General features: G+C 44.1%; 1 protein-coding gene across 2 annotated transcripts; it reads right to left on the minus strand.

The window, feature by feature from the left end:
- Positions 1–663: 663 nt before the first annotated feature.
- Positions 664–24,828, minus strand: Ddx23 (DEAD-box helicase 23). 2 transcript variants are annotated; one of them, XM_027396463.2, is made up of 17 exons: positions 24,676–24,828; positions 17,042–17,247; positions 15,037–15,147; positions 7,976–8,069; positions 7,700–7,765; positions 7,120–7,258; positions 6,640–6,773; positions 6,426–6,538; positions 6,060–6,203; positions 5,745–5,970; positions 5,331–5,476; positions 4,617–4,794; positions 3,761–4,003; positions 3,001–3,152; positions 2,683–2,791; positions 1,816–1,990; positions 664–1,508 (listed from the first exon to the last, which is right to left on the minus strand). In XM_027396463.2, the coding sequence occupies exons 2-17, from the start codon at positions 17,245–17,247 to the stop codon at positions 1,285–1,287; spliced, it is 2,460 nt and encodes an 819-aa protein (XP_027252264.1). In that variant the 5' UTR covers positions 24,676–24,828; the 3' UTR covers positions 664–1,284. The 2 variants fall into 2 exon arrangements, with proteins under 2 accessions (XP_027252264.1, XP_027252265.1); XM_027396464.2 differs by lacking the exon at positions 24,676–24,828 and adding an exon at positions 17,357–17,503.
- Positions 24,829–26,160: the final 1,332 nt, after the last annotated feature.

The raw sequence follows: 26,160 nt of genomic DNA on the forward strand, positions 1-26,160 counted from the left end.
TCTGCAGAGTTGAAGTATTCTGGCCCCTTCTCTCCAAGGATTCCTGGGAAGGGGAAACAGCAACTGCAAGAGGCACTGTATTTGTGGGCACACCACACCCCAAGCCCGATGTCTGGAGGGAGGGAGGTAGCAGTACAGAAGAGACTTGCTCTGAGAAGTGAGGAAGCATCCTAGTCAAAGCTTCCTACTGCCCCCGCCTCAGGCCAGAGGGCTCCACAAGTAGCTACAACTTGAATTCACATGCTTGCCTACCTTTGAGGGGCAAAGAAAGTATTTGCCTGAAATGGAGGGCAGGGCTCTGTGGTCCTCTTCAGACCTAACTCAGCTGAACCAGCCCTTGAGACCGCAAATGCTGACTCTTCTATCACTGCCATCTTACCATGAGCAAGGGAAACCAGGATCAGGCACAGGGTGGCTGAAGTGTGGCTCCAGGTATCCTGGACAAAGCCCCAAGTTACAGAGAAAAGACACTGAGATCCTGCTGCCATGCTTTCCCATCTGCCCTGAAGTGTCACCTACAGATAAATCTACTAGTGGAGAAACTAGGCCTTTCCTTCATTGCGGGTTTCTTTCATTTTCTCAGCCAACCCGTGTTCAGCCAATTCTGTTCTTGCTGACTTCTGTGGTTCCCAGAGAGAGGATTAGCCAGAACTAGACACAACCTTAATTAATATTCATGGATTTATTCTCAGAACATACAAACTTATCTTCTCAGAGAATAGAAAACAGAAATTTCACTCAGTGACGTATGATGGACACAGTCAGCTCATCCTGTCCCCATATCTAAAAAAGATTCCCTGGGGGAGGGACGCCTAGAGTGCACAGCACCCTGTGGCATAGGGCTGTGCACAGCTCTAAAGGCTCTCAACCTGTTGTCAGAGTGACAGAGAGTCCAAGGTCCACAATTCTCATGATGCCAGATCCCCTGGGTCAGTTAGGACAACAACGTATTGCAGTGCACAGTCACACATGTGCTGAAGGAAGTCCCCTCCAGGTGGCCAGGTGTTTGTTCAGGCTGGGGGACAGTGCTAGACAGCTGCCCTGTAACCAGGACAGCAGCAAGGCTGCAGGGGCAGAACTGGCCAAACCTGACATAGTCTGCTCCTCCTGCCTCCTACATCTCCCTGTCCCTATGGAGCCCACCTCACAGGCTTCCAGACCAGGGAATCCGATTGTTTCCTAAACCCCCAGAATACAAGAATAAGAGCCTGGAGAGAGGGGTGAGGGCTTAAAGGAGCAGGCACCCGCTTCAGGGCATGTCTTTACATCCAGTCAAGAGCTGTGTCAAGCGAAGATGGTCTCTTCCCTGCGCTTCTTGGTGAGGATGGTACCTGGCTTGTGCTGGGCATCTGGGTGATTTGCTAGCTCTGGAGGGCAAGATGACACTGGACTCTCTAGGATAGCTTGCTTCAGTTCATAGAACACAGCTGAGTCCTCTTTGGTGAGGAAGGTGATGGCTACACCACTCTTGCCTGCTCTTCCCGTGCGGCCAATTCGGTGAATGTAATCTAGGGAGCAAAAGGATGTCACTCCAAACCAAGCCAAATGTCCTGGTGAGTGGTATCCACTCCACCCATGTCCCACAGCCTCCATGGGCAAGCAACCCACCTCCTGCTGTCTACCCAGTGAACCCATAGTATTTGCCACTCTGTCTCCCATTCTCACTGCTGACTCATCACATGGCAGTGTCATCCTAGACACTGGGACAATATCATTCCAGACTACAATAGTTTTTCAGTGCACCCTGACTCTCAGGAGGAGTATATAAATAGTCTCTCCTTACCCCGAACTGAAGCCACCTTCACTGGTACTCACCTTCAATATTTTTGGCCATATCATAGTTGACAACCATAGACACGTCTTGGATATCAATACCACGACCAGCCACATCTGTAGCCACCAAAATATCCTTGGCTCCAGCCTTGAGATTGGACAATGCAAATTCTCGCTGCTCCTGGCCTTTTCCACCATGCAGTGTACAGGCATTGTACTGTTGGAACAACAACGGTGAGGTAGAACGCAATGGGCTCAGGGGAGACGGAAGGAAAGAGGGAGTGGGAAGGAGGAAGACGGGTGTGGGGGGGTAAAAGATAGAGCACAGGAAGCTAGAGAAGTTCAGTGAGGAAAGAACACGTGAGCTACAGCAAAAAAATGAAAGAAAACAAGGAGAGCTGCGGAGGGGCAGACAGGGTAGGGTGAAAGAGAGCAATCTGGTGAGATGAAGAGCCGGTGGGTGACAAGTTCTGAAGGAGAATTCCGGCCAGGGACTCAGCCTGGAAACCAACCAGGAAGATTAAGAACACCAAGAGCTGAGTGGTGAGGCCACCTTTGCCTTATTAACAGTTCAAGGACTGGTCCTCAGCACCTCCTCCCCTCACCACGCCCTCTCAGACAGCTCAGACCCACTCTGTCCCACAGCCTCGAACTCAGCCAGGGTGTGTCGCTCTGGCCCCACCCTATTACATGGAGACCCACAGGGGTTTTGGCCGCTGTTGCTGGAATAGAAGGGATTCCTAGTAACTGATCAGGTACTGCCTTCCTCAAACCATGCTTTTCTTTTGGTTCTGATTTGTTAGATGCTGCAGAGATTAAACAGTGAGGAGAGCTGACATTGCCCATTCCCTCCTTAGTGTCAGAGAGCAGCAGCACCAGGTTAGCCTTTGCTCTGCCTGCCAGACATACCCCCATCTTCTCAAGAGACTTGGCCAACACGTCACAACCCTTCTTCTGGTTGACAAAAATGATGATGGGTGGATCAAAACCTTGTTCCAAAATTGCGAGTAGCTTTTTCCTGGGGGAGGAAGGGGAAGAAAAATGAGATGCATAGTACCCCAGACCTAGTGAAACACTCAACCATAGCAATGAACAAACTCCAGTGTCCTCAACAAACAGAAGCTCCTCAGCAGCAAAGCAACCACCCCACAGCCGCCCCACGATGGAAAAAAATGTCAAACCAAAGTCCCCTTTCCACCCAGGGCTCCCAGCTCTGCTGCTCCATACCTCTTTTCTGATTCTGACATGAGGAAAACTTTCTGTTCCACTCGCTCATGGGGCTTGCCTGCAGAGCCAATGTACACCACAGCAGGACGCCGAAGATAGCTCCTGGCTAGCCGTTCCACCGCTGGGGGCATCGTAGCCGTGAACATGACTGTCTATAGAACAGGAGGTTTAGCCCTGGGCCCAGGCAGATGGAACTACATACCCTACTGTCACCACAAGCAGCTTGTCTCAGACTTAAATCACTCATGAGTCCTGCTATAAATCTGATACTTGTCACTTGGGAAACTGTTTTTTACCTTTTTATCTATGGAATGAAGGAAACATTTGCTACCATCTGTGATCCAGGTAGCATTGTGATTCCTTACTCTTGCTTAGCTTTTTTGAGACAGGATCTTGATATGTAGATCTGACTGGCCTGGAACTCACATGTAAAACAAGCTAACCTTAACCTCTGGCAATCTTTCTGCCTCCACCTCCTGAACACTAGGATTTTAGGTGTAAGCTACCATGCCTGGCACTCTAAATAGCATGATTCTCTAGAATCATCTTTCTAGGGTAAGCTAAATGGCTCTACCCCTGGACTGTCAGAACTGTACACAGGCATCATTAGCATGCTGGAAGCATGTGCACTAGACCCACAGAGGACTACAGTGGCGCTGTTAGCATGCTGGAAGCATGTGCACTGGGCCCAATCTTCACAAAGAGGGTCTGAAAACAGACTTGGGAACTGGCCCCACTTCTCCCAAAGAAGTTTCCTTACTTGGCGGTACTTATGTTTTCCTGACTCAAAGTTGGCCAACATCTTCTCTGGGTCCTCAGCCTCATCTGTGTCCGGCTTCTGGTTGCTGACAGGCATGTGTTCCAGGATCTTCTGCACATCTGGCTCGAAGCCCATGTCGATCATCCTGTCTGCCTCATCCAGAACCACATAGGTACAGCGGCTCAGCACCAGGTAGCGGTTTTCCAGCACATCAATGAGACGTCCTGGGGTGGCGATCACAATCTGGGAGATACAGTGTAATCATATATGGCCTTAGCAGGAGACTTCCCTCTTTTCTCCCTGCTACGAACTATCTACCCACTCAGCAGCAGACCTTCAATGCTAAGGAGGGTGGACCCCAGCCTCCAGTCAGATTTGCTACTTAAGGCTCCCAAGAACTGACATGAAGTCATATGCTACCTTCTGTTTCCTTCAGGAATGAATGGGGTTCCTGAGTAAGATCTAGGGGTTAGACAGGTGGCATAATCAAGAGGGACTTCCTTAGACAGAAAAGAGGCTAATGCTGTGGAAGGAGCTACATGGAGGGATTAGGCTGAAAGTCTACACAAGGATCACTCCACTCTCTTAGCAGACACTTCAAAGGATCTCTTCATCTATGGTTTGACTATGAGTAATAAGAACACAGGCTTTGACTATGAACCATTCCCTCCTCCATATGGCCACTGACAGCCATGTGGGACTGTAGACAAGTTACTAACCTCATCTTCATCTATAAAACAGTGTACAATCTATATCACTACCTATCCTCATATGGCTGTTGTGATGTCCATTAGTTATTAGCATTACTAACTAGTATATATTACTATATTAATTAATGCTCATTTGAAAAACAAACCTCACAACCCATGCGTAGCCTGAAGCCTTGATCTTCTCTGGAGATGCCACCAATGACAGCCACAGTGCGGATACCTAGTGGCTTCCCAAATTTGATGGTTTCTTCCTCAATCTGCTGAGCCAACTCACGGGTAGGAGCCAGAATGATGGCATAAGGGCCCTGGTCTGACTCTTCGATCCTGTGGTAAATGGAGCATCCCACAGGTTCATAAGGTTTGGTCTTGTCCAACCACAGCACAAGCAAGACAAAGTCACTCTTCAGGGCAGCTTTGGGAATGGGCAGGCTGCTGATCCCATGTCAAAATCAGATTACAAGATAACCAAGTTCTCCAGGGAGATCCTTGCTCTTTGATAAGATCTACTGGTTGCCTAGTATCCAACCCAGAATAAAGAGTTTCTGATTAAAAACTTTATAAATTTTTAAAAAGTAGCAGTTTGGGGAGGGGAGGCACACTGAAGGTATCAGAGGTAAGAGCCTTGCCTAACATGTATGAGGTTCTAGGTTTAATCCCCAGAATGGCACAGAACTGGGTGTGGTGGTTCACAGCTGTAATATCAACCCAAGGTGAGTGTCGAAGGCAGAAGGATCAGTTAAGATCATCCTGTTAAAAAGGGATTCAGGCCTTGCTCAATAAACAGCAAACAACCCCTACTGACTCTTTGGCTCTTCTTTCCTACCCACCAAATCCACCCAACTAGTAATGGCTGACCCTACCTGTCAATTTTGGGAAGTGTGGTGATCCAGACCAGTAATGGGATAAGGAAGGCTGCTGTCTTGCCACTGCCTGTCTCAGCCACACCAATGATGTCACGATTCTGTAGCCCAATGGGAATGGCCTGACGCTGGATAGGTGTTGGCTCCTATAGTGATCCAGAACAAAAGCCATGGGTAGAGAATCACATTACCTGGAATAGTGCTAACAGTGGGCACACATGCTATACCATGTACCTGAGACACATGGGAAAAGGGAACACAAGTAGAAACACAATCCCCAAAGGCCCACACTTCCCCCAGGGACAGAGAAGACATAGATAGGGAAGGAACAAAGTTTTCCAATTCCAACTATATTTACAGTCCTAGAATGTAACAGAGGAAGCACAGCTCTCCTGGGCCAATCTTCCCCTTTACCTTGTAGCCACACTTATCAATGACTTCCAAAATATGTGGGGGCAGAGATGAATCTTTCCAGGACCGGATGGGATTGGGGATCTTGCCACCTTTGGTGGTGATGCTATAGTCTTCCCGGAAGATCCTCCAGTCCCTGTCTGTCATCTCATCTAACTTCTTCTGGGACCAATGGCGGTCATCCCAGCGTTGCTTGGCTTCCTTCTTACGAAGTTTACGGAGTCTTGCCCTGAAGCAAGACAGATGAAGTGAAATCAGTACAATCCTTTCTGTAGACTCTTGCCCCCCCCCCCAATCACCCTAAATCCAATTACTCACTCCTCTTGCTCCTTTTCTTCCAGGGTTCGCCTCTTTTCCATTAGGTCTCCATAGAAACGTGACTGTTCTCGTTTCTGCTGCTTTAGGTCAATGCCTGCAATGAAGCCTCGCCCCAACAACTGCACCTGGTGCCGTTCTTTGTACCTGGGATGGAGAGACGGGGTAGAAAAAGGAACTGTAGGAGGCAAGGGCAGACTGCCAACATGCTCCAGTTCTCCACTCCAACCAGCATCTTTCCATGCCCAGAAAGCTGGGTGGATGCTAGTCTGTCAATCTCTTCCTAGCCCACCTTACTTTTCCTGTCATCAGCTCTTCCTAGGACCATCCAGTGTCCAAGACCCCGCTTGTGAGCACAAAGCTACTCACAGAGGGTTGTAGTCAATGGAGGTATCTTCAGATGCATCCCACTCAAAGACAAACTTTCGGTCATTGAGATGCCTTGTTCGGCGCCGTTTTTTGATGCCACCCAGATAACGTTCCTGCTCAGGGAGGGAACACAAAGTCCGTCAGTTCCAAGGCCTGGACCCAAGACCAGAGTGGAAGATAACTAATGCCTGTTTGTGGGGGCCAAGGCTAGCACCTTAATAGCGTGCAGTTCCTTGCTCTTATCCTTTTCTTCCCGGATCTTCTGCCTCCCTTCCTCATCCTCATTTCCATTGGTCTCACGCTCCATCCTCTCTCTACGTTCCCGACGCTCCCGTTCCTGAGGATCTTCTGCAGATCAAAGAAAGAAAAGTTACAAAAAGAGCTCAGTGGGAGGAAGAGGTTATAAAAGGAATCCAGCCAATAGGTACAAATGAGGAAAATGAGTGGATGCATGAAAGAAAAGGGAATCTCGGAGATGGTCCCATAAGTTTTTACTGTTTTTTCTTTTTCCAAATCCTAGAACAAACAAGTTCCGATCCTCCACCCCACCCTACCTTTTGCAATGGCTGGGGATCAAACCCAGGACCTTACATTCAGTAGGCAAGTATTCTACCCCTGAGCTACAGCTCCAGTCTATGTTTCTCTCTTTCTCTATGATTTCAGCCCCATCCTTTCTATAGGATAGAAAACAAACCTAGCATCTTCCTGCCCAAATCCTGGAACTGTTTTCTTTTCTTCCTCTCTTCCTCCAGCATCTTCTGGCGCTCTTCCACCTCCTGCTGCCGTCGCTTCAGAGCCTCAGCCTCCCGCTCTGCTTTGGAGAGGAACTTGGGCTTCAAGACAGATGGGAATGATTATCAAAGGGCCTGGGGCAGGAACAATCACATCATCCTATAGGAAGCCCCTAGATACTTGCTTAGATATTAGCTAAAGCTTCCCCTCATCATACTAGAAAGCAATAACCACAGACACAGTTGGGTGCCATGGCGAGAACAGCAGTTGCTTAGCATGGTAAGTAAGGTCTTGTGTTCAAGCCCCAGTTCCATGAGAAACAAACCAGAGGATAGATCTCTGGGGAGACAAGCACCAAAGAGAGGACTGTCTGTGTTAGGACATAAAAGGCATCTCCATCTAGAACAGGGGCCTCAGAAGACATCACTACTGCCACAGCAGCTGAGACTTATAACTTCTAGAGCTCTGAGGTTGAAGCTGCTCAGTCTGTGGTGTTCTGTTAGGGCAGCCAGAACATATACACCCAGACCCCAAACTCTTACCTTTGCCTCAGCTTCTTCCTCAGCCTTTTTCTTGGCCAGAAGTTCCTCCAGGGACAGTGGCTGGATCTGAGCATAAAACATAGAAAATTGGTTCAGAAAGATTCTCTCCATTAGCCAGGCAGTGGTGGTACACGTCTTTAATCCCAGCACTTGGATCTCTGAGTTTGAGGTCAGCCTGGTCCACACAGAGAAACACTGTCTTGAAGGAAAAAAAAAAGCTTCCCTCCCTTGAGCTGGAGAAGACAAAATACAAACAGACTCACGAGACTTCTTTACCTTAGGTTTCTTGTCACCATGCTCATCCTCATCGCCCTTCTTGGAGTCTCTGTCCTTTCGAGATTTGAAATCTTTTCCTCGACCAGGAGACAAGCTTTAAGGGAAAAAAAAGGAGAAGTGTCATAGCTTTCTTACCCTAGCCTGTGGATGAGACTCAAGCTGAGCCCCCAAAACAGTAGAGACATTTTCCTATTAGTCAAGACATGGTTATCCATTGTGTCCTAAAGCTCTCTTAAGCAAGGCCTAATCCCTCTGCCTGCTCTGAAACCTAACTATGCCCTCTTGTCCCCACTCTCTCTGAACCTCCTTCTGACTAACCCCTTCAGGGAAGTGGGTCTTCACTACTGTCATCAAAAGTTCTAAACAAGAGGCCAGGAGCAGCATCAATGAGAGGTCCGAGCATCAGGCCAGAAACAATGCCAGAGGGAGGCCCCAGCCTCAGGCCCAGGAGCAGTATCAGAGGGAGGTCCCAGCCTCAGGCCTAGGAGTGAGGGGCGACCACCAGGTAAGATGACAGCAGAGGTTTCCAGCAGTAGCTGCCAGAAACTATCGCAACAAGTTCCTCTGGCAAAGAGCACCTGTGTCCCAGCCAGCATCCACTGCCATTTCTTGTTTGGAGATACCCCACTGCTACATTGACCATTGGGCCCTCAGTCCCACCTACACTTCCAATGGGAGGAGCATCTACCAGAGCTGTAGCCCCACCTGCACCTCAAGGAGTGACCACCTGAGCCTTGGACCCACTTCCACCAGGAGGAGTGTTCATCAGAGGCTCTGTTCTGCTTGTGTCTGAAGGAGCAGTCAACAGAGCCACAGCCCCCAACTATACCAGTTGAAGAAAGAGAGACCCCCCTGAAGCACAAGCTCCACCTATACTGATTAGAGGAAGAGATGCACAGACAATAAGGTAAGAACACTCAACAATATAAAGAGGAATATAGCACCACTAGAAACTGGTGGTGCTATAACAGCAAGACCTGAATATCCCAATGCAGATGAAGCAGAAGAAAATGATCTATAAAGTAACTTTATGAGGATGATTGAGGCCCTTAAAGAGGAAATGAAAAATTCCCTTAACGATATGGAGGGAAAGAAAGACAAACAAAAAAAAATTGGAAGATATTGACAAATCCCTTAAAGAAAACCAAGAAAAAGCAACCAAACAAGTGAAGGAAACGATTCAAGACTTGAAATCTGAAATAGAGGCAATAAAGAAAACACAAACCGAGGGAATTCTGGAAACGGAAAATCTGGGTAAACAATCAGCAATCAAAAATACAAGCATAAACAATAGAATACAAGAGATGGAAGAGAGATTTCAAGCATTGAAGATACTACAGAGGAAATAGATTCATTGGTCAAAGAAAAATTTAAATCCAACAAATCCTTAACACAAAACATGCAGGAAATCTGGGACAACATGAAGAGACTGAACCTAAAAATAATAGGGATAGAAGAAGTCCAACTCAAAGGCAAAGAAAATATATTCAATAAAATCACAGAAGAAAACTTTCCCAACCTAAAGAAGGACATGCCTATGAACGTACAAGAAGCTTACAGAACACCAAACAGACTGGACAGAAAATAAAAAGTCCCCTGGTCACATAATAATCAAAATAATAAACATACAGAATAAAGAAAGAATATTAAGAGCTGCAAAGGATAAAGTCCAAGTAACCTATAAAGGCAGATCTATTAAAATAACACCTGACTTCTCAATGGAAACAATGAAAGCCAGAAGATCCTGGACAGACATTATGCAAACACTAAGTAAGGGACCCTGGATGCCAGTCCAGACTACTTTACTCAGCAAATAACCATAGATGGAGGAAACAAGATATCCCATGATAAAACCAAATTTAAACAATACCAATCTACAAACCCAGCTGTTCAGAAAGTACTAGAAGGAAAATGCCAACCCAAGAAGTCAGCTACATCCACAAAAACACAAGCAATAGATGAGCTTACAGCAGCAAATCCCAAAGAAGGGAATTTAACACACAGTGCCATTATCAAAAACAAAAAGCAGGTACTCACAATCACTGGTCATTAATATCCATTAATATAAACGGTCTCAATTCACCTATAAAAAGACACAGGCTAACAAAATGGATATGAAAACAGAATCCATCCTTCTACTGCATACAAGAAACACGCCTCAACCTCACAGACATTACCTCAGAGTAAAAGGTTGAGAAAAATTTTCCAATCAAATGGACCTAAGAAGCAAGTTGGTGTAGTGATCTAACAAATATCTAACAAAATAAACTTCAAACTAAAATTAATCAAAATTAATCACAGGCAAAATCTATCAAGAGGAAATCTCAATTCTGAACATCTATGCCCCCAAACACAAGGGCTCCCCCTGCATTTGTAAAAAGAAACATCACTAGGGCTGGAGAGATGGCTCAGAGGTTAAGAGCACTGGCTGCTCTTCCAGAGGTCCTGAGTTCAATTCCCAGCAACCACATGGTGGCTCACAATCATCTGTAATGAGATCTGGTGCCCTCTTCTGGTGTGCAGGTATACATTCAGGCAGACAGCTGTATACATAATAAATAAATAAATAAATAAATAAATAAATAAATAAATAAATGTTAAAAAAAAAAAAAAAGAAACATCACTAAAGCTTAAATCACAAATCAAGCCCCACACACTAATAGTGGAAGATTTCAACACCTCACTCTCACCACTGGACAGGTCTGCCAGACAGAACTTAACAGAAATAAGGGAATTAACAGCAGATATTATGATTCAAATGGTCTTAACAGACATCTATAGAACATTCCACCCAAACCCAAAAGAATATACTTTCTTTTCAGCACCTCATGGAACCTTGTCAAAAATAGACCACATACTCAGTAACAAAGCAAACCTCAACAGATACAAAAAAATTAGAATAACCCCCTGTATCCTACCGGATCACCATGTTAAAATTCAACAACACAAATTGCAGAAAGCCCACAAACACACGGAAATTGAACAATGATTCACTGAATCACCACTGGGGCAAGGAAGAAATAAAGAAAGGAATTAAAGACTTCCTAAATTTAATGAAAATGACAGACCACATAGCCAAACTTATGGGACACAAATGAACGCAGTGCTAAGAAGCAAGTTCATAGCACTAAATGACTACATAAAGAAGCTAGGAAAATCCCATACTAATGAATTAATAACTGAAAGTGCTAGAACAAAAAGAAGCAAACTCACCCAGAAGGAGTAGATGGCAAGAAATAGTCAAATCAAGGGCTGAAATCAATAAAATAGAAACAAACAAAAAACAGTACAAAGAATCAATGAGACAAAGAGTTGAGAACCTTTATCCAAACTAACCAAAAGACACAATATCCAAATTAACAAAATCAGAAATGAAAAGGAGGACATAACAAACTGAGGAAATCCAGAGAATCATCAGGTCTTACTTCAAAAACCTGTACTCCACAAAATTGGAAAACTTTAAGGAGATGGACAATTTTCTAGATAAGTACCACATACCAAAATTAAATCAAGAACAGATAAAAAACTTGGGTAGGGGGTGACACACATCTTTAATCCCAGCACTCGGGAGGCAGAGGCAGTGGATCTCTGTGAGTTCGAAGCCAGCCTGGTCTACAGAACGAGTTCCAGGACAGGCTCCAAAACAATACAGAGAGACCCTGTCTCGAAAAAACAAAAAACAAAACAGAACAAAAAATTCAACACCCCTTCATAATAAAGGTTTTAGAGAATAGGGATACAAGGAACATACATAAACATAATTAAGGCAATATACAGTAACTCAACAGCTAACATAAAAACTAAATGGAGAGAAACTCAAAGCAATCCCACTGAAATCTGGAATAAGATAAGACTGTCCACTCATCTATTGAACACAGTCTCTAAGTTCTACCTAGAGCAAAAAGACAACAAAAGGAGATCAGGGAGATACAAACTGGAAAAGAAGTCAAACTCTCACTCTTTGCTGATGATAGTTTACATAAGTGACTCTAAAAATTCTACCAAAGAACTCCTACAACTGATAAAACACCTTCAGTAATGTAGCAGGATACAAGATTAACTCAAAAAAAAAAAAAAAAGTCATTAGCCCTCCTATATACAGATGATAAATGGGCTAATAAAGAAATCAGAGAAACATCACATTTGCAATAGCCACTAATAAATATAAAATATCTTGGAATAACTCTTAACCAAACAAATGAAAGATCTGTATAACAAGAACTTCAAGTCTTTAAAGAAAGAAATTAAAGAAGCTATCAGAAAATGGAAAGATCTCCAATGCTCTTGGATAGGTAGGAACAACATAGTAAAAATGGCAATCTTATCAAAAGTAATCTACAGATTCAATGCAATAACCATCAAAATCCCAGCAAAATTCTTCACAGACCTTGAAAGAACAATACTCAACTTCATATGGAAAAACAAAAAACCCAGGACAGCCAAAACAATCCTGTACAATAAAGAATCATCTGGGAGCATCACCATCCCTGACTTCAAGCTCTAATATAGAGCTATAGTAATGAAAACAGCTTGGTAATGGAATAAAAACAGCCAGGTGGACCAATGAAATCAAATCAAAGACTCTGATATCAGACCACACACCTATGAATACCTAATTTTTGACAAAGAAACTAAAAACATAAAATGGAAAAAAGAAAATATATTTGCCAAGTGGTGGTGGCACATGCCTTTAATCCTAGCACTTGGGAGGCAGAGGCAGGAGTTCAAGACCAGCCTGGTCTACAAGAGCTAGATCCAGGACAGCCTCCAAAGCTACAGAAAATGTCTCGAAAAACAAACAAACAAACAAACAAAAACAAATAAAAAAGAGAATATATTCAACAAATGGTGTTCGTATAACTGGCTATCAACATGTAGAAGAATGCAAATAGATCCATATCTATTGCCATGCACAAAACTCAAGTCCAAATGGATCAAAGACCTCAATATAAATTCATCCACACTGAACCTCAAAGAAGAGAAAGTGGGAAATACATTTGAATGCATAGGCACAGGAGACTACTTCCTAAATAAAACACCAGTAGCACAGACACTTAGAGCAACAATTAGTAAATGGGACCTCCTGAAACTGAGAAGCTTCTGTAAAGCAAAGAACACGGTCAACAAGACAAAACGGCTTCCTACAGAATGAGATAAGATCTTCACCAACCCTAAATCTGACAGAGAGCTGATCTCTAAAATATACAAAGAACTCAAGAAACTAGACATCAAACTACCAAATAATCCAATTAAAAAATGGGGTACAGATCTAAGCAGAGAATTCTCAACAAAACAATCCCAAATGGTGGAAAGACATTTAAGGAAATGCTCAACATCCTTAGTCATCAGGGAAATGCAAATCAAAACCACTCTGAGATTCCATCTTATACCGATCAGAATGGCTAAGATCAAAAACACCAATGACAGCTTATGCTGGAGAGAATGTGGAGAAAGGGGAACATTCCTCCATTGCTGGTGGGTGTGCAAACTTGTACAGCCACTGTGGAAATCAGTATGGTGATTTCTCAGAAAATTAGGAATCAACCTACCTCAAGACCCTGTAATACCATTGTTGGGCATACACCCAAAGGAGACACATACACGCCACAAGGACATTTGCCCAATATGTTCATAGCAACATTGTTTGTAATAGCCTAACCTTGGAAACAACCTAGATGCCCCTCAACTGAAGAATGGATAGAGAAAATGTGGTATATTTACACAATGGAGTACTACTCAGCAGTAAAAAAACAATGACATCCAAAAATTTGCAGGCAAATAGACAGAACTAGAAAAAACCATCCTGAGTGAAGTAACCCACAACCAGAAAGACATATATAGTATGTTCTCACTCATAAGTGGATACCAGACAAAAAGCAAAAGATACCCAGCCTACAATCCACAACCCCAGAGAAGCCAGAACCTTTCCAGAAACAGATGAAAGCAGATGCATATAACTAACCATTGGGCCAACCTCCTGGAGTACAATTGAAGAGAGTACTCTTAACCACAAAAGCCCCCCTCCGGCCCCCCAAATTAAAAATTTTAAAAGATATTCTATTAAATTTATTGTGTAGCCTAGATAAGAAATTGAATGGTATAGTGAAGCAATAGAAATATTTGATTAACTGGCAAGCTTTTCAAATTAATTTATAAATTCTAAGAATAATCAGACCCTCGAGATGTGACCTTAATTATTTAACGTTCCAATTTTTTGTTTTGTGAATGGCGGTGGGTGCATGTGTGTTGAATGTGTGTGCATACATGTACACAGAGGTCACAGGAAGAAGAGCCCCAATTTCTACCTTTCAGTATAGTAGCTAAAACATGCCATGCCCTCTTTATTTTTCTTTCTCTCTCTCTTTCTTTTATTTTGGTTTTTCAAGACAGGATTTCTCTGAGTAGCTCTGGCTATCCTGGAACTAGTTCTTTAGACCAGGCTGGCCTGGAACTCACAGAGATCCGCCTGCTTCTGCCTTCCCAGTGCTGGGACTAAAGCCGTGTGCCACAACCACCCAGGGTGGATAGCACAATTTAAAGTGACATCTTTCAGATACCTGGTGGCTTTTTAGATGTGCCACCTTGATGGCATTTAAACAAGTGTTCTTAAAGTGAACATGAGATTTGAACTCCTTGATTTTCTTGATTGTGTAGGGTTTTCTGAATCAGGACAGTAGTCAATCATTTCCACAGGCCACAGGCTGCTTAAAGAAAGAGCCATTTTACTTTCTAAAGAAGATAAACGCTGAGCTAAACACAGTGGCTCATGCCTGCAATTCCAACACTTAAAGGCAGAGGCAGGAGGAGCAAGAGTTCAAGGCCATCCATAACCAGATAGTAAGTTTAAGGCAAGCCTGGTCTACATGGGAAGTTGCAGGCCACCCAGGGCCAGTAATATACTGATTAAATAAACAAACTAATGGAAAAGATACAAACTTTCTTTGTAAGTCCATTCTGTAGAAACTATCAATAGTATCTGCTAAGAGAAATCTACTTTTTCCCATGAAGCTGAGCTACAGAGTAGAAAAGATGGAAGCATCACCTAAAACCCACTCTGTTACCTGGATCTTTTTCGGTCCTTGTCCCGCCTGTGTCCATCCTTGTCACGGTCCCGCTCTTTCTTATTCCGATCCCGTTCTTTATCTCGCTCTCGTTCTTTGTGTCGCCGTTCTCTGGAAGATGAAAAATTTAAAAAAATAACTTGCTATTTCTAGAATTTCTTCCTTCACTGAGGCCCTGAGAAGGTTCCCATGTTTCTTTCTCCTTAAAGTAATGTTTAACAAACTGGAAAATACATTTCTCAGGGAAACTGTGAGGAAATTCTAGAAAGATCTATGTGTGTGGTGTATATAGATACACGTACCCTGTACACATGTGAGGAGGCTAGAGTTGACATCAAATGGTTTCTACCACACTCCATTTCATTTATGTGTGTTTGTGAGTTTGTGTGTGTGCATGGTGTATGCAAGGCAGTATGCAGGTGCAAGCACCCAGCATCAGATATCTTCCTCCACTGCTCTCAGCCTTAGACAAGGTCTCTATGATGGCTATACTTGGTTGTCACTGTGACCACATCTGGAACCAAAACCCATCTCACACATCTGTGCACATCTCACACTTTTGAGAGGGTTTTACTTCATTTGAGGTAGGAAGATCTACTTCTTATCCAAATCTGTGAGGTAAGAAGATCTAACCTAGGCCACACCTTCTGCTGGAAGTCTATATAAGGACAAGGAAGAAGGAAGCTTTTGCTGTTTGTTTGCTTGCTTCCACCTTGCTACCAAGTCCATTCCTTCAGTGACCTTAGAGTCTACTTCCTCAGGATTCTAGTATATAATGAAGACCAGTGGAGACACCTACCCTTGTGGATTGAACAACTACTGGATTCTTGGACTTTCTGTTCACAGCCAGCCATTGTTGGACTAGCTGGACCTCAGTCTGTAAGCCACTCTAATGAATCCCCTTTCTCTGTATATAGCGATACACTCTAAGTTCTGTTCCTCCAGAGAACCCTGACCACTAGTCTCACTGGACTGGAAGCTTGCCATTTTGGCTAGGCTAGCTGGCCAGTCAGCTGGTGGCACCTGCCTATCCAAGTGATTACTGGCACTCCTAGCTTCTTACTTGGATTCTGGGGATTTGAACTCAGATCCTGATGCTTACCACCCAGCCATTTCACCAAACTTTGCACCTTAAAAAGAGAAAGTTGTTTTATGTGTGTGTTTTCTTGCATGGATGTTCATGTACCACATGTATGCCTGTTGCCCAAGGAGGCCAGAAAAAGGTATCAGATCCCCTTGAACTAGAGTTATAGACAGTTGTGAGCTACCATGTGAGTGTTAGGAATCCTAGGAATCACACCTGGGTCCTCTGGAAGAGTAGCCAGTGCCCTTAGCCACTGAGCTGTCTTCCTCATCTTTTTTTCTTTTAAAACAGGACCCCTCACTGAATCTGGAGCTTACCAATTGGCTAAGATAGCTGGCTGACTATGCAAGCCCCAACTCACCTGGCTTTACAGGTGCATGCTGCCACACGTGGCTTCTTACATGTGTGCTCAAGATCCCAACTCAGGTCCTCATGCTTGCATAGCAAGCACATTACCCTCTAAGCCCAGGCTTGTAGTTAACAGCACACAGTTCCTTAGTAAGAGGTTCTTCCAGAGCACTGCTGTAGTGCTCTTCAGTGCAAGCTAAGATCATGGACTGGGAGAACAAGTGAGCCATCTTCCTTTCTTTTTCCTTTAAATCCATTATCCTTGACCTCTGTACCTTCACCTTATAAGCTCATGTACCACATTTTAACCTGCAGGAACTGGTCACTCAGCTGCGTGCCATGGAAACACCAATAACCACAACATCCAGGAGGCCAGGACAGAGGAACGCCATGAGTCCTGGTTCACTTGGGCTACACAGGGAGACTACATTTCAGAAAAAAGGAACAAGAAAACTGAAAGTACTTGCAGGTCCACCTGGGACAAGGTAGGCTACTATATGAAAAGCTGCTTAGTGCTGGAAGCACCAAATGTCTTCCCCCTTCCTGTGTAACAGACATGCAAAGTGACTTTACCTCTCTGTAGACTTGGAACGGGACCGAGAGCGAGAACGGCTACCTCCTCGCCGCCTATCCCGTGACCGATGCCGCTTCCTGTCTTTAGATGGGGAGGACTTCCGGTCTCGGTCTCTATCTCGCTCTCTATCAGGAGTCCGTGATCGCTTCCTTTCCTCCTTGGGTGATGCGTCTCGGTCCTTTTTGTCAGCCAGTTCTCCTGCCATCTGTGTGTGAAAGGCAAATAATTACTATGCACAGTTCAGTAAATCTCAAAACAATACATGCATTAGTATACCTACTTCATAGATGAGAGAACTGAGGCACAGTACATACCCTAATTGCTTGAGGTAACACTAATGCTAGATAGCAAGCCCATTCGAATGCTGGGATGGTTGGCACATGCCTTTAATCCCAGCACTCAGTAGGCAGAGGCAGGCAGATCTCTGTTCAAGTCCAGCCTGGTCTACAGAATGAGTTCCAGGACAGCCAGGACTGCTATACACAGAAACCCTGTTTAAAAAAAAAAAAAAAAAAAAGTCCATTCTTATTTGTTCCACGATATTGTCTCCCTGTGATTTCTTTTTATATATTCATTTATCCACTTGTTGAGGCAGGGTGTCACTTTATAGCACAGGCTGGCCTTTAACCCAAGGTGATCTTCCTGCCTCAGCTTCCCAAGTGCTAGGATTAGAAGCCATCACCACACCTAGGGGTAGACTCTAAATATGCACAACAAGTATACCATGTATTTGGAATTAAACTACAAAGAATTATTATTAAAAATATGTGCTAGAAGCCAAATGTATTAGCTTACACCTGTAATCCCAACACTTGGAAAACTGATGCGGGGCAATAATCACAAATTCAAGAGCAGCCTGGTCTAAGTGGTGAGTTCTAGGACTACTCTGGGCTACTGTTTGGTGTGAAAGAGAAGCATTAGTAAACACCATCTATTTCTACTTCTAGCTATCTATTAGATATGCTAGTCACCATTTAATATGAATAAATTTTCTTGGTCTAGCAAGATGGCTCAGGGGTAGGATGGGGACAAAGCTGCCTGATGCCAAGCCTGATGGCCTGCGTTTGAGCTCTAGGACCCACATAATGGAAAGAGAACCAACCCCTGGCAAGTAGTCCTCTGATCTCTACACATACCGTATGGCATGTACATTCCCTTTCTTTCTCTTCCTCTGCACTTATCTTACACACACACACACACACACACACACACACACACACACACACACACACACACAGGCCATAAAAGAATATATACATATCTCACTATGTAGCACCAGCTGGCCTAGAACTCACTATGTAGACTAGGATAACCTCAAAACAAACAGACAAACAAACAAACAAAAACACAGAAATCTGCCTCCTGAGTGCTGGTATTAAGAATGTGTACCTTCATGTCCAGCCATGAAAAGATTCTAGAAAATTCTCTTGAGCTCATAGGAAAAACATTTAACCAGACATTTGGATTATAACACATAGAGCTAGATGTGGTGACACACTTGTAGCTGTTATTCTTTTGTTTAAATTAGAAATAAAGAAGAAGGCGCAAAATGAGACATAAGACTATGAGACATATTAACCAGTTTATTATAGGCCCAGCAGAATAGAGAGACTAAGAGAGAAGAGGAACAGGGGTAATGGCTGACTGCCAAGGCAGGTCGAGAGAGAGAGAGAGAGAGAGAGAGAGAGAGAGAGAGAGAGAGGGTGGGAGAAGAGAAGAGAAGAGAGAAGAATAGAGAGAGAATAAAGAGAGAGCTTAAATGGGCAGGGATCTGTCTTTTAAAGGGGTCCTTTGCACCTGCCTGCAGATTTAGTTCCCATGGAACCCTGGGCTGACCCGGATACTGCCTGAGAGGATTCCGCCAGGTAACAGAGGCAGGCCAGCATAATGCCTGAACCTTTCAGTAGCCTATAATCAAGGTACTCAAAATGCAGCAGGCAGAGAACCTGTGCAAGCCTTTAATCCCAGAATTTAGGAGGCAGAGACAGGCAATCTCTGTGGGTTCCAGGCCAGCTTGATCTACAGACTCCCAAGAGGATTCAGGGCTACACAGAGAAACCCTGTCTTGAAAAACAAAAATAAATAAAATGCAGAGGATGATTGTAGTTCAAGACCAGCTAGGTTAGCCGAGACTACTGTCTCAAAAACAAGCAAAAAGTAATCAACACCATTTTTTAAAATAAAACGCTAGAGAAACAAAATATTCAGGTTTAAAGAAATGTACCTTTAGAACAGAGATTCTCAGCCCCCTTAATGCTGTGACTGTGTAATACAGTTCCTTATGCTGTGGTGACCCCCCAACCATGAAATTATTTTTGTTGCTACTTTGTAACTGCATTTGTTACTGTTATGAATCGTAATGTAAACATTTTTGGAGACAGAAGCTTGCCAGAGGGGTCTCAACTCACAGGTTGAGAACCACTGTTCTAGGGGCTAGGAAATAACTCAGTCTGTAAGATGCCTACTGCATAAGCACAAAGACCAGACCTGGATCCCAGTGCCCACATGGAAAAGCCAGGTGCATGCATCCATGACCCCTGTGCTATGAGGGCAGACAGGCGGTCTCTGCAGTCAATGGCCGGCCGGCCAGCCAGCCAGCCAGCCAGGTTCAATGCAAGACTTTTGTTTCAAAACATAATGTGGAAGGCTGGTGGGATGTCTCTGTGGTGAAGGTGCCAACTACCAAGTCTGAGCCCTGAACCTACATAGTGGAAAGAAAGCACTGGCTCCTAGAAGTTGTCCTCCGCCCTCCATACCTGTGCTATGGCAAGTCAGTATGTCTACACAAAAGGAAGAAATGTGAAGTGTCAGAGATTTTTAAATAAGTAAAATAGGTGACAGCTGATGTCAGCCTCTGACCAATGCACACATACGAGAATGCACATATCTACATACACACTGGAGGGGTCGGAAAAGTAGCAGCAGCTCTAGTTAAACAATGGGGAAAATGTGGTAAAGAGTACACAGGAACTCGAAGCACACTTCCTAACTTCCTAGCAAAGTGGAGTTATTCCAATATAAAGTCCCAACCAGAAGTCACAGGATGCTGCCTGACATTCTCTCCTCAGACCGTCACAGCCTGATGGCTGTCTGTATATCCTCCTCCTGAGAGGCCTGAGCAGGAATCTCATCTAGTCCCCCTACCTGATGTACACTGCATAGCACACTACACTGCCAACTGTTCTTGGACTACAAAAACTAATTCAGCCAGGGGTTAAAGAGACATGCAAGTCTGACATGATTCCATCATCATCCCTATGACTTAGGAGTTTATTTTATTCTCAAGTGAGTCAGCTGAAATATCAGTCTCCTAAACATTTTGTTGCAATTCTCCTTTCCCATGCCAGTAAGTGCCATATGCTTAAGAAGGGGAAAATGTTAAGGATGAGAAAACCAAAATGAACAAATAGCACTTTCTAAAGGTGAAGACAGCCTATTTTTATCTCATAATTAACAACAACAACAAAAAAAAAGACAGAATATTCCAAATCAGTACATCATACATTTCCCAGTATGTCTCTCCTCTTGCAGCCCTAAGAAAATAATCCAAAAGGTTGTTTTCTCTATAAAGCACCCTGGGCCTTGTTCATTCTTTTTTTGTTTGGTTGATTTTTGTTATTGTTTTTGTTTTAGGACAGGGTATTTATATATGATCCTGACTGGCTTGGAATTCACTATGTAGATCAGATGATCTCTAATTCACAGCAGCCTACCTGCTTTTAATCCTAAATGTTGGGATTAAAAGTGAACAACACCATATCAGGCCTCATTCTTTCAACAAGTATGTACTGAACACTCATATAGTGGGTCCTGGAGATGAGACAGTAAACACACAAAGCTTCTTCATTTATACAGTCTAAACTCAGTGTAGCACATTATTTCAAATACTCAGAATGAACACCAAAAAAGATAATAAAACAGGGTGATAGGAGATGGAGATCTGAACAAGAGAATGCTCAGGGAGAATTCTTAGGTTGACATTTACTGAGATTAATGATGGAAGAGACAGCCATCAAGATCAGAAAAAGAGTCAACAGACAGACAGCACTAAGGCACTGGGGCAACAACCAGCTTAGAATGCCTGACACTTAGAAGAAACTGAGGCTGACCCAAAGGGAAGCTAATTCCAGATGAGGTCAGTGTGAGGTCCACAAGATGGCTCAGGGGGAAAACATGCCTGCTGACAAGACTGGCCATCTGTTAGATCCTTGAGACCCACTTGACAGAGGAGACTGATTTCTACATGCTCTGACCTCTACATGAGGCACTGCGGCACACACTCTTCCCACACCACACAATAAATACACAATTCTTTAAAAGGTAAGATGGGGCTGGAGAGTGACTCAGTGGTTAAGAGCACTGGCTGCTCTACCAGGGGACATAGGTTTGGTCCCCAGCATCCACATGGTGGCCCACAACCACCTGTAACTCCAGGGAGTCTAACACCCTGTTTTGACTGCCTCAGGCACCAGGCACCAGGCACCAGGCACTCAAATGGTGCAGATATAAATGAACACAAAGCTCCATACATACCAAACAAACAAATAGATAAATAAATAAATAATTTAGATCATTAGACCAATGAGTAGAAATCAAATCATGAAACTATTAGAAACCAGGGGAAAGCCACTGGATTTCAACTTAAAACCAATGGAAATGCTTGAAGGGCTTTAGAAAGAATATAACACCCAGTATTACATTAGAAAAGAATTCCTCAAGTGACTTAGAATGCTATTACAGTACAGTGAGCCTTGTGCACCCATTAGTACCCACAGATCCAACCATGAATCAAAATCATTCAAGAAAATTCTATACTGAACTTGTAGATTTTTGTTTTTGTTTTTCGAGACACGGTTTCTCTATTGCTTTGGAGGTTGTCCTGGAACTCGCTCTGTAGACCAGGCTGGCCTCACAGAGATCCGCCTGCCTCTGCCTCCTGAGTGCTGGGATTAAAGGCGTGCGCCACCAACGCCTGGCTGAACTTGTAGATTTTTAAAATTACCATTCCCCAAATAATGCAAAACAACAATTTACAAAGCCATTTGTCATTTATAATTAATCTAGAAAATCTTTTAAAGTATGCAGGGGGATTATGTAGTGTATATGCAAATATTGTGACATTTTATGGAAGATACGTGAGCATATGCTGACTTTGTTATTCACCTAGGGTCCTAGAACCAATTCTCCTCAGATAATCACAAGGGGCAACTATATCTAAGCAGGAGATGACAGTGGCTTGTTCTAGGGATGCAAAAAGAGACAGGCATACTTTGGCAGTAGAGCTAACAAGACTTACTGATAAAGGGAAAAACTACAGAGGAGACACAAAGACAGCTCCTGGGGCTGGGGAGATAGCTCAGCAGGTAGGAGTGTTTTCTGTACATGCTAAATTCCCAGTGCCCATGTTAAAGCTAGACATGGTTAAATATACCTGTAACTCCAGGGCTATAAGGAAGGTGGAAGCAGGAGGCCATCCCAAGTTCAAGGGGAGACCTGTCCCGGGGGAATGAGATGATGGAGCAGGACACCCAGTGTCCTCCTCTGTCCCTCCCACAACACATATACTATGTATTCACCACTCATACACACACATACACAATTTACAAAAACAAAACTTCTTTTGCATTCTCTATTTGATGATAAAATAAACATGTTACTGTCAAAGTTTGGGGAAGGGATGAGATAGCGGAAAACAGTTCCTAAATGTACATACAGTTTGAGGAAACTACTGGTTTTTGTTACCATCAGTGAAGCAACCAGAGAAGACTAGGGAAGGAACAGAACAAAAGTGCCATTTTTGCCAGCTTGTGGGATATTAAGAAAGCAACCAAAGAGAAATCTGGAACTCTAAAGAGACACGGGAAGACAAAAATATGAGTACAGAGACAGCTGTTAAGTCATTGTGTCTTAAACATCACCTAAGCAGGCAGAAGAGGAGATCCACAGTGCAGCTCTAGCACACTAACACTGAAGGGTGCCTAGAAGAGACAAAAGAAAAGACTAGAAAAAAACAGCAGCAGGGATGGGGGTAGGGGTGTAAACTATAACAATGCAGAAGCAAAACACATTTCAAAGAGAGAATAGTCAACACAGAACCATTGAAGATTTGGGAGGGGAGGAGATGACTAGTGGCCTTCACAAAAGCTGTTTGAATGGCAGGAAAGGGGAAGAATACAAACTTGGATGGAGTGGGTCTGGAAGAGAACTGAAACTGACAATAAAAGCAAAATAAACTGTTAGGGTCCAGGGCAAAAGCACCTGAATTTCAACTTAATCTCACTGAGAACATTAAAAGAGCTTTTTTCCCCCCCCCCCATTAAAAGAGCTCTAAGTGCCGGGTGTTGGTGGCGCTCGCCTTTAATCCCAGCACTCGGGAGGCAGAGGCAGAGGCAGGCAGATCTCTGTGAGTTCGAGGCCAGCCTAGTCTTCAGAGCGAGTGCCAGGATAGGCTCCAAAGCTACACAGAGAAACCCTGTCCCGAGAGAGAAAAAAAAAAATTCCTGTGGTGACTTACAAGAAAGTGTGTGTGTGTGTGTGTGTGTGTGTGTGTGTGTGTGTGTGTGTGTGTGTGTGTGTGGTTTTTCCAGACAGGGTTTCTCTGTGCAGCGCTGGCTGTCCTGGAACTCATTCTATAGACCAGACTGGCCTCAGAGAGATCCACCTGCCTCTACCTCCCTGCTGGAATTAAACGTGTGCACCATCACCACCTGCCTGAAAACATTGCTTTTATTCTCTGTCTATTGATATCTAACTACAATATATATATATACATATATATGTATATAAATATATAAACTAGGAGAAATGCTAAGTAGTCTACGACTGAAATCTTAGCATTAGGAAGGTGAAGGTAGGACTAAGTTCAAAGTCAGGACAGACTAAGCTGCATACTGAGTTCAAGGCCAGCTTGACCTACAAGAGACCCTGTCTGCAAAACCAAAAATGCAAATATAGGCAATGATTATAGAAGACCCTGGCTGTGCTTCCCAGTTCTGCTGTAGGGCAAAGGCGAATTATTTTCATTTAACTGTTGCTACTATATGTAAGACTCGGTCCTAGGCCCTGTGGTAGTTACAAAATGAAATTCTGCCCACAGGAAGCAGAAGGCATGAGACACGCCAAGGTAAAGACTAATCAGATAAGTATTGCGAGAATCCAAAGTAGCAGTTTCTTTCCATTCGTAAGAGAGGATATGGAAGGATCCACGGAAGAAGTGTATCCTGAGCATTTGAAGATGAGGGTGAGGGTTAGAACTAATTTCCGGCAAAAGCAGTAATACTGGCGACGCCGTAGCGGGAAAGCACAGACTGGTTTCTGGAAGTACATCAGAGGTCCAGTCTGGTTGAAGTAAAGGATCAGGAATAAAGTCAGACTGAGGTATAGCAAGCGCGATGTCCATGGGCCAAAATCTTGGCTCATAACATCGTCCTGGAGGTGGCCTGTGCCCCAGACAGCCAACACTGCTCCTGGGGCCCGCGCCCCTTCGCTCCTGACCGCCAGAGCTTCCCGGGCTCGTGCCCCTTCCCTGAGGCGTTCTTCCCCGTCTGGACCAAGAAGCGGAAGCCAGGGCTATCTCCCCGCTCTCGCCCACTTTCCAAACTCATAGGAATCACCTCCGCCGCCCAACACTCACCACCCCGCGTCTGAACCGCCTAACGCGGCCTCAACGTCGCCGAGCAGTCGCCATCTTTCGCGTTTCCTGATCGCGGAGGAGCACCCTGGCCGCGCGGGTAGCCGGGAAGGCGAGTTCCTGGGCCCGCACCGCGCGAGCTGACGAACGGGCTCCAAAAACTACCAATCCCAGAATGCACGCGAGAGGGCCCCGAGCCACAAGGTCTTCTGGGTAGTGTGGTCCGCGAAGGTTCGGTTTCTGTGGGAGAAAGAATTTTCCAAGTGTTGTCTTCCCAGCCTGCAAGGTTCTCTTGTGGCTCAGGCTCTCTGGAATCTTCTAGTAGACACTGGAGTTAATCGCAGTCATAGCTGGCAGCGAGGGAATTTTTGCGGCAACAAGTAATTTACTGTTTTTTAAAAAATGTTTTTATAAAAATCGCGAGAGAGATTATTGCCTCCCTTTTACAGCTGGATGAACTAAAAGTTAGTTAACTGGAGCAGCCTATGAAGGTAGTACAGTTTTCATGGTAGAACTACCCCAATCGTAGGAAGGTATTTTAACAATCTTGAGCCCCAGCCCCAGTAGGGTGAATTCCTTAATGCTCCAAGCCCCCCCCCCCAATAAATAATAAACCGACATTCCAAAGACTTCCCAGGAAGGACTTTCTCCTAAACTCTTACTGCTGACTCAACATCCCAGATGGGACCCACGAAAATTATTTTCTTCAGGATCATTTGGGCTGTTTGGGCCACTTGTTATTGTTGGTTTCTTCCTTCAGGTTCTCCCTCCATCGGTCCACTGAATTTTTCTTCTAATCACATACCCACTTTCTTCCTTTTTGGTTCAAACTGCACCATCAGCACCCGCCAAAACAAAATGAAAGTTGTACCTGCTAAGATGGCTGAGAGAAACTGGGGTACCCAGCACTTCCTTAAACAACATTTCCCCATCAACTTTGCTTTAATCCCACAGAGTTGTTGGCCTGGTTTGCCTTTTTATTTGTTTATTTTATTTTTATTTAATGTGCATTGGTGTTTTGCCTGCATGAATGTCTGTGTGAGGGTGTCAGATCCCCTGGAACTGGAGTTACAAACAGTTGTAAGCTGCCATGTGGGTGCAGGGAATTGAACCTGGATCCTCTGGAAGAGAACCCAGTGGTCCTATGGCTGAGTCATTTATTTCTCCAGCCTCCAGTCTCTTTTTTTTTTTTTCACTCTATATATTCTTTCTGTTCTCAAACAGGGTCTCTGAATATATCCCAATCCAAAATCTCAGCTTCACAGACAGTGCTCTGTGTAGTTTAGGAGACTTTAGGAGAGCTCTAGTAACCTTATACATTGCAACTTCTAGCACAGGGAGGGCTCAGTCAGTCTGAGATCTATTGGGAATAATGAACACTAGAGGGCTCTCCACTCACAGACTGAAACCCTAATGCAAAAAAAAAAAAAAAAAAAAAAAAAAAAAAAAAAAAAAAAAAAACCCTACAGACCAAAGGTGGCTGGGAGT

The sequence above is a fragment of the Cricetulus griseus genome, chromosome 2 (genome assembly GCF_003668045.3).
Source record: "Cricetulus griseus strain 17A/GY chromosome 2, alternate assembly CriGri-PICRH-1.0, whole genome shotgun sequence".
Taxonomy (NCBI): domain Eukaryota; kingdom Metazoa; phylum Chordata; class Mammalia; order Rodentia; family Cricetidae; genus Cricetulus; species Cricetulus griseus.

Bases quoted from the DNA above. Each gene is read 5' to 3' on its own strand.
- Ddx23 (XM_027396463.2), bottom strand. From the start codon at position 17,247: ATGGCAGGAGAACTGGCTGACAAAAAGGACCGAGACGCATCACCCAAG. The intron at 7,766-7,975 runs GTAAAGAAGTCT...TTTTATGCTCAG, and splicing joins ATGGTGACAAGAAACCTAAG to ATCCAGCCACTGTCCCTGGA. The intron at 3,153-3,760 runs GTAAGGAAACTT...CCTGTTCTATAG, and splicing joins GAAAACATAAGTACCGCCAA to ACAGTCATGTTCACGGCTAC.